Here is a 6469-nt window from a genome sequence, read left to right on the forward strand (position 1 = left end):
GAAATTATGAGTCCATACTAATAGGGAAGGAAAGAAAGAAGGAAGGAAGGAAGGAAGGAAGGAAGGAAGGAAGGAAGGAAGGAAGGAAGGAAGGAAGGAAAAATGGTACTGAGAAGGAAGGGAATTGATAGAGAAGGGAGGTAGGACTAGGATGGAAGGGAGCCAGGAGGGAAGGGACAGAGGAAGGGGAAGCCAAATACCAAATGGTAAATGTGGAAGGAATGCCGGAGTGGGAAAATCATCATTTTGCAGTCATTGTGGTGAAGATTAGATCAGGCACAAATCAATGATAGATGCAAAATCTAGGGAAAATTTTAATAAGGAGCAGGATATTTGCATGGTCTTATGAGTATCTGCCTAGTAGATGCAAAGGAAAAAAAATATTACCTAGTCAGAAAAACAGCTACACCTTGACCTTTGACAAGGTAATTAAAATTCACATCACCCATGAAAGACAGAAGGCCATCATGGGCCTCCGGATGTGATAACCTGAGAAGGACACATCTTCTAAGAAACATTCTGGCCAAGAATGAATAATCCCAATCTAATCACAAGAAAATGTCAGACAAATGCAACACAAGGAATATTCTAGGGGAAAAAAAAAAAGGCAGGAGGGGATCTGCATTCTTCACGAATGTCATAAATTACAAAGAAATGCTATGGAAATGTTCCATTTTAAAAGAGGCTAAAGCAACATAACAACTAAATATAATATATAACCCTAATTGGGTCCTATACTAGAGAGGGGGAAATGCTACAAAGGACATTACCAGAAAGATTGCAAAACTGGAATTATGGATAGATAGTAAATTGAACCAATGTAAACTTAGATCGTCTGCAACTATACTGTGGTTATGTAAGAAAATATCCCTATCCTTCACTTAAGTATTCAGAGGTAAAGGATTATAACTGATCCCGATATGATTCAGAAAAAAAAAAAAATTAGAGAGAGGGAAGGGCGGGGGTAGGAGGAAGAGGAAGCGGGGAGAAGGAGGAGTAAAAAGAAGGAAGAAAGAAGACCACCACCACCACCACCACCATAAAGGAGAAGGAGGAGGAAAGGGGTGAAGGACAAAAGGAAAGGGAAAGGGAAGGAGAAGGGAAAAGAAAGTGAGCAAATGATAAAACAAATAGAATAAAATGTTAATAATAGATAGATCTAGATTAAGAGTATGCAGGTGTTCCTTGTATTGTTTTATTCTTGCAATTTTTTATAAGTTTGAAATTAATTCTAAATAAAAAGTAATTTTATATATATATATATATATATTTCAACTAGACCTGCACTATCCAATACAGTAGCTACTTGCTACCTGAGGCAGTTAAAATAGCTGAAATATGATTAGTCCAAATTGAAATGTGCTGTTAGTGCAAAATACATACCAGACTTCAAAAACTTAGTACAAAAAGAATGTAAAATATCTCATTAATTTTTATATTGATTACTTTAAAAATATTTTAGATATGTTGGGTCAAAGGAAATATACTTTTAAAATTAATTTCACCTCTTCCTTTTGACTTTATTTCAACGTGGCTAGTAGAAACTTTAAATCACATATATGACTCATATGCACTGGATAGGGCTGAGCTAGACAAGAATATCCAAAATGAGGTGTCACACTATGTTTGTAAATTTCTCTCTCAATTTCTTTCTACTCTAAACATATCTCTCTCTCTAAAAGTCACTTGGTTTTAAGCTACTTAAGAGATTGTGTCTTATTCACTGTTGTATCCCCAGTATCTAGCACATAGCAAGTGTCATAAATATTTGTTTATTAAAAGGCAATATGCAAAGGAAGGCGGGCCGGCAGGAAGAATGAATTCATTCCCATCTCTGAGTCTTCGCTCATTTTTTAACTCCTTCCTAGAATGAAACTTGTCTCTTTCTCTCCTAATCACAGATATTCACCAAAATCGCATCACACAGGTTCGTTTCTGATCTTTCCTCCTCTGTACTACTATAGCCTTTATTGTCTATATCATTTACTTTCGCACTTAAACATATAAGTTCCTTGACGAAGAAGTTATAAGTTATGTCTTATATTTTTCCTATATCTTCCACAGTGACTAGCATAGTGCTAACCACACCAGTTGAGTGTGGGAGAAAAGGGCAACAAGGTGCCAGGAAAAGGGAAATGGATTGGAAGTTGGAAAAAATTGGTTGTAGTCTGTTTTGACATCTACTAAGTGTGCTGCTTTAGGTAAATCACTGAATCTCTATTTCTACTTCCTCATTTTAGGCCTGTTGACCAGAAAAGAAGCCTCCTATTCCTACAGTTCTAGAATAATTAAATTCATTTTTCCTTTAGCAATATCATTGATATATACCAGTAAAAGTACATCAAATACACTAATGTTAAATCACAGTAAGATCCTTAAGAAATAAATTGCAACAAAGTTTACGAACTACCTAAAGTACTAAATGCTGATCATCTTTCTGGCCATCAAGCACTTCAAATTCACATGTCTCTTCAAAGGACTGTCATGCAAAAAAGTCAATACATATATATTGAAGCTATCTCGATATTTTCTTCAGGCCCTTCAAGCCTCAGAGAGACATCCTTTAGAAAGAGAAGAAGAAGGAGCAGGAGGAGGAGGAGAATTAGAAACCTAATTTTCTGTAAAGTACCCTGGGATTTTATTGGTGATGTTTAAAGACTCTGAGTTATAATTTATTATAAGCGCATTGCTTGTTTCTACTTTCAAAAATGCTATTTAAAGGACACTATTTAGAAGAAAATTACAACAGTTAAATGAAAAGGCCATCTAAAAACATAATGTTAAAGGAATGCAATATACTTTCAAAGCATAGAGTCCATTTCAAACAAATCTCTAAAGCAACAAGTTTAGATTTAATCTTACATCTTAATATCTCTGCCGAGATTATCAAGATTATCAAAATAAAATGGTTACCTTGTTACACATAATTTAAAGATTCCAGTTATATTTGTTAGTAAATATCACCTATGGAGTTAATAAAATATATATTCTAGGTTCTAAAGTACTAACAAAATCACAAGATTTCCTTAAGGTTTTTATCAAAAGGTCTTATAAAATTCTGAGCATTAACACTGATCCACCTACAAGGTAAAAGCTGAACTCCAAAGGCACCCCAGGCTTGTCATAATCTGGTCTGTAGCTACTCCTGCAGCTTCATCTCCCACCAGTTCCTAGACATATTTCACTTCCTAAACTTGATAGTTCATCATCCCCCTAATATTATCCACCCTTTCATGACTCCTTGTCATGGCATTTGCAATTCCCTCTGCCAGACACGCCCTTCCCTCTTCTGAGCTTTAAACATGCCTTCCTCCCTGAAGTTTTCCATGATTATCCAAACACCCTCCTACAAAGTAGCATCCAGTGCACTCTCCATTCTTCTATTACATAATACTGTAATTACTTTTATTTTTTAAATTTTTATTTTTCAATGTGAGTTGACATTTAATATTATTTTATATTAGTTTCAGGTGTACAGCATAGTGTTTTTAGACATTTATTTAATTTACGAAGTGATCCCCCCAATTAGTATAGCATGTAATTACTTTTAAATGTCCACTTCCATAACCAAGCTGTGAGCTGTAAATGGAGGGCCCATATCTTATTTAACTGTTTCCCAGCCCCTAGCATATAACTGGCATTTACTGATTCTCAATATAAGTACAGTGAAAAATAAATAAATTTACCTGTGAGAAACAATTCAAACTGTCCTATAAAAGATTATATACATTTAACACAGTGGTTCTCAACCAGGGGCAATTGAGCCCCTAGAAGACATTTGGTAAAGTCTTGGAGATATTTTTGGTTGTCACAATAGGGGAAAAGGGATTTGGGGGTGCTACTGGCATCTAGTGGGTATAAGCCAGGAATGCTGCTAAACTTCTTAACAAATGCAAAAGACAGCCCCCCAAAATAAAAAATTATCCAGTCACAAGTATCAATAGTGCCATGGTTAAGAAACTCAGTTATCAACTGACTTATTCCTATGTGATGATTCCATATCACATCTCAGCAATAACCAAAATTCCAAATTTGTAGTTTCAACTGAAACTTCTGCAACAGTTGTGTATGCACCAACACCAATGCTTAACAACATTAAGCTAAGAGTACTGGAAAGCATCCCATATTTCTGAAACCTAATCTATAACTACCAGAAGCTACTCTTAAGTCAGCAAACACTTTGTTTTATACACAAACTTTAAAACAAACCACAGGCTAACTAATTTTCAGTTGTGGAACTATGACAAAAAATCAGAGGCATGAGGTAATCCATTTCTCCAGGTCCGACAAAAGAAAAATCTCTAAGTACTACAAGTAAATCATGCACAGTTTTTACTGTTGACCACAGGAACCGATGGCAAGAGTAAAGGGCATGCCCTGCTACTGCCAAAATCACCAGCTTATCAACATTTCAAAAACTCTGACAAAACCACTGAAAAAAATCGTCAAATGTCAATAAAAGGTGACAGATACAAAAGTTAACCATTTCTCTCCCTGATATATACGACCAACTTTCACATGACTTAAACGTTTCACAAAAGCTATGCAGAAGCAAGTACACTCTCTATATAATGGTTGGCTCAATTCTCTTTGGCACATTCCTTGGCTGAATATCAGGAATTCACTCATTTCTTCTGTCTTTTGAACTAGTTACCCTACTCAGTCTATACTAACTAATGGGTTTGGCACCAACTATGCAGTCATTTACATTTTGTTGCACCCTATCAAAGAGAAAAAAAGAAGCCATCCAAAACAAAATTTTTTAGTACAGTAACTCTTACAGAAAAATAGATTTTATGTTATTCTAAGAACTGATTCCTAAAGAATACACCTACAGCTTTCCAATGCTCTAATCTTTATATCTTAGAGTTTTTCCAGATTTCAAATACAGATAGCACTGGCAGAAAGTGAAGGACTAAGTGTATACCACTGGTTAAAGCCTACTGCGGATTTATTCTTGGACAGCTCAAAAAAAGGACTGGCTGGGAGGGGAGAACGCATTTTTAATTGGAAAAAAAAAGTTTCCAACAGTGAGTAATATCTTCCTTCTCAGCTGACTTTGCCAGTTAAGAGCCGGTACCACGATTGGGCCCATGCTAGGCCAGGTTTCACCACATTACCCTCCAACGCTGTCCAGATGAGAAACCGAAGCCGTATGTGGAAGGTGCGTGTGGTGTAAAGTTGGGGGGTCCCCTGGCCAGGAAGGGTGGGTTAGAGCTAAGCAAGCCGCCCACAATCTCCCACGAGGCCATCTCCAGCCCGGCAGGCGGCTGGCGGGCCGGTCCCGCGGGCACCAACTCTCCATTTACACGGCCATTCTAGGATCTGGGAGGAACGCGCCTGTACCACACCCTCCCGCCCCGCCGCCCTCTCGCACCGACAGCCCCGCGCCAGAGCGGCGCGCCGGGCCTGGGCGCCCGGCCCCGGCTCCGGCCTCTCGCCCCGCCGCCGCCCCGCCCGCCCTCCCTTCCCCCACGACCCGACCCCGGGGCGGACGACCGCGGCCTAATCGTCTCCCGGGCAGCGGGGCCTAGAGAAGGAAGGAGCCCGCGCTAAGGAGGGGGCGCCCGCGCCGCCGCCTCGGCTACACAGCGCGGTGGCGGCACCCGCAGCCCAGGGCTCGGGCTCTCCCGCTCACGTGCTGCCGGAAAGACGGTTTCACTCTCTTACCCTCTGCAAAATCCTCCTCAACATGGTTTAAACACCACCCGGCGTCGCCGCGGTTACTCTCCGGACCCAACGCGGGGCCACTGACTACTCGGGGGTGAGCGGGAGGAAGACACTGAGCCTGGAGGGGACCAAGGAGGAGGTCGGGGCGAGGCGGTGGCGGCGGCCGCTCGGGCGGCCCCGACTTCCCCACGGGAGGCGAAAGGGAGCGCGCGCGAGCGACCGACGAGGTAGCCAGCGAGCGCCCGCCCGCCGGCTGGGCCACCACGGTAACTGACAGCTGGGCGGACCCGCCTGCCGCAGCCCCGCCCACTCGGCCTGTCCATCCGCGGAGGGGGCGGGGCTAGGAAAGGCCTGGCCAGGCCCTGCACCAATCGGCAGCGGCGGTGGCGTGGGCGGCTGCGTGACGGACAGGAGACAGGATACTGGTGCCGCCGCTCCTTCCGCCGATCTCGGGAACGCAGTGGCCGCCGAGCGCACGCCCGCGCGCTCCGTCAGAGGCCGCGCCCGCGCTCAGACCGCGTGCCCGCTAGGAAAGAGGGTGAGAAACCTTGGGGCCCGGCGTAGGGGTGCCCATGACCGTGACTGGAGAAGCGGCTTCGGGATGAGTATCTGCGGTGAGACCTCAGGCTGCTCTCTAAAATTTTTCAGGTGACCCTGGCCTGTACTGAACCTGGCCTGGATCCTCATTTCTGCTAGAAGCGCTTAGCCCCTGCGTGGAAGCAAAGGAGAGAATCGCAGACACGATTAACCGACCCGTCTGTTGGGCTTCCCTGCCCTTGTCCGACCCCTTGTTTCTTTT

General features: G+C 42.7%; 1 protein-coding gene across 1 annotated transcript in view; it reads right to left on the reverse strand.

Moving 5' to 3' along the window:
* EEA1 (early endosome antigen 1) overlaps positions 1–5933 on the reverse strand; it is a 107734-nt gene extending 101801 nt beyond the window's left edge. The window contains exon 1 of the mRNA XM_011361808.2: positions 5671–5933. Within this exon, the coding sequence (XP_011360110.1) occupies positions 5671–5694 (24 nt within the window). The 5' untranslated portion in view covers positions 5695–5933. The remainder of the gene's footprint in view (positions 1–5670) is intronic.
* Between the last annotated feature and the right edge of the window lie 536 nt (positions 5934–6469).

The sequence above is a fragment of the Pteropus vampyrus genome, unplaced genomic scaffold (genome assembly GCF_000151845.1).
Source record: "Pteropus vampyrus isolate Shadow unplaced genomic scaffold, Pvam_2.0 Scaffold70, whole genome shotgun sequence".
Classification (NCBI taxonomy): domain Eukaryota; kingdom Metazoa; phylum Chordata; class Mammalia; order Chiroptera; family Pteropodidae; genus Pteropus; species Pteropus vampyrus.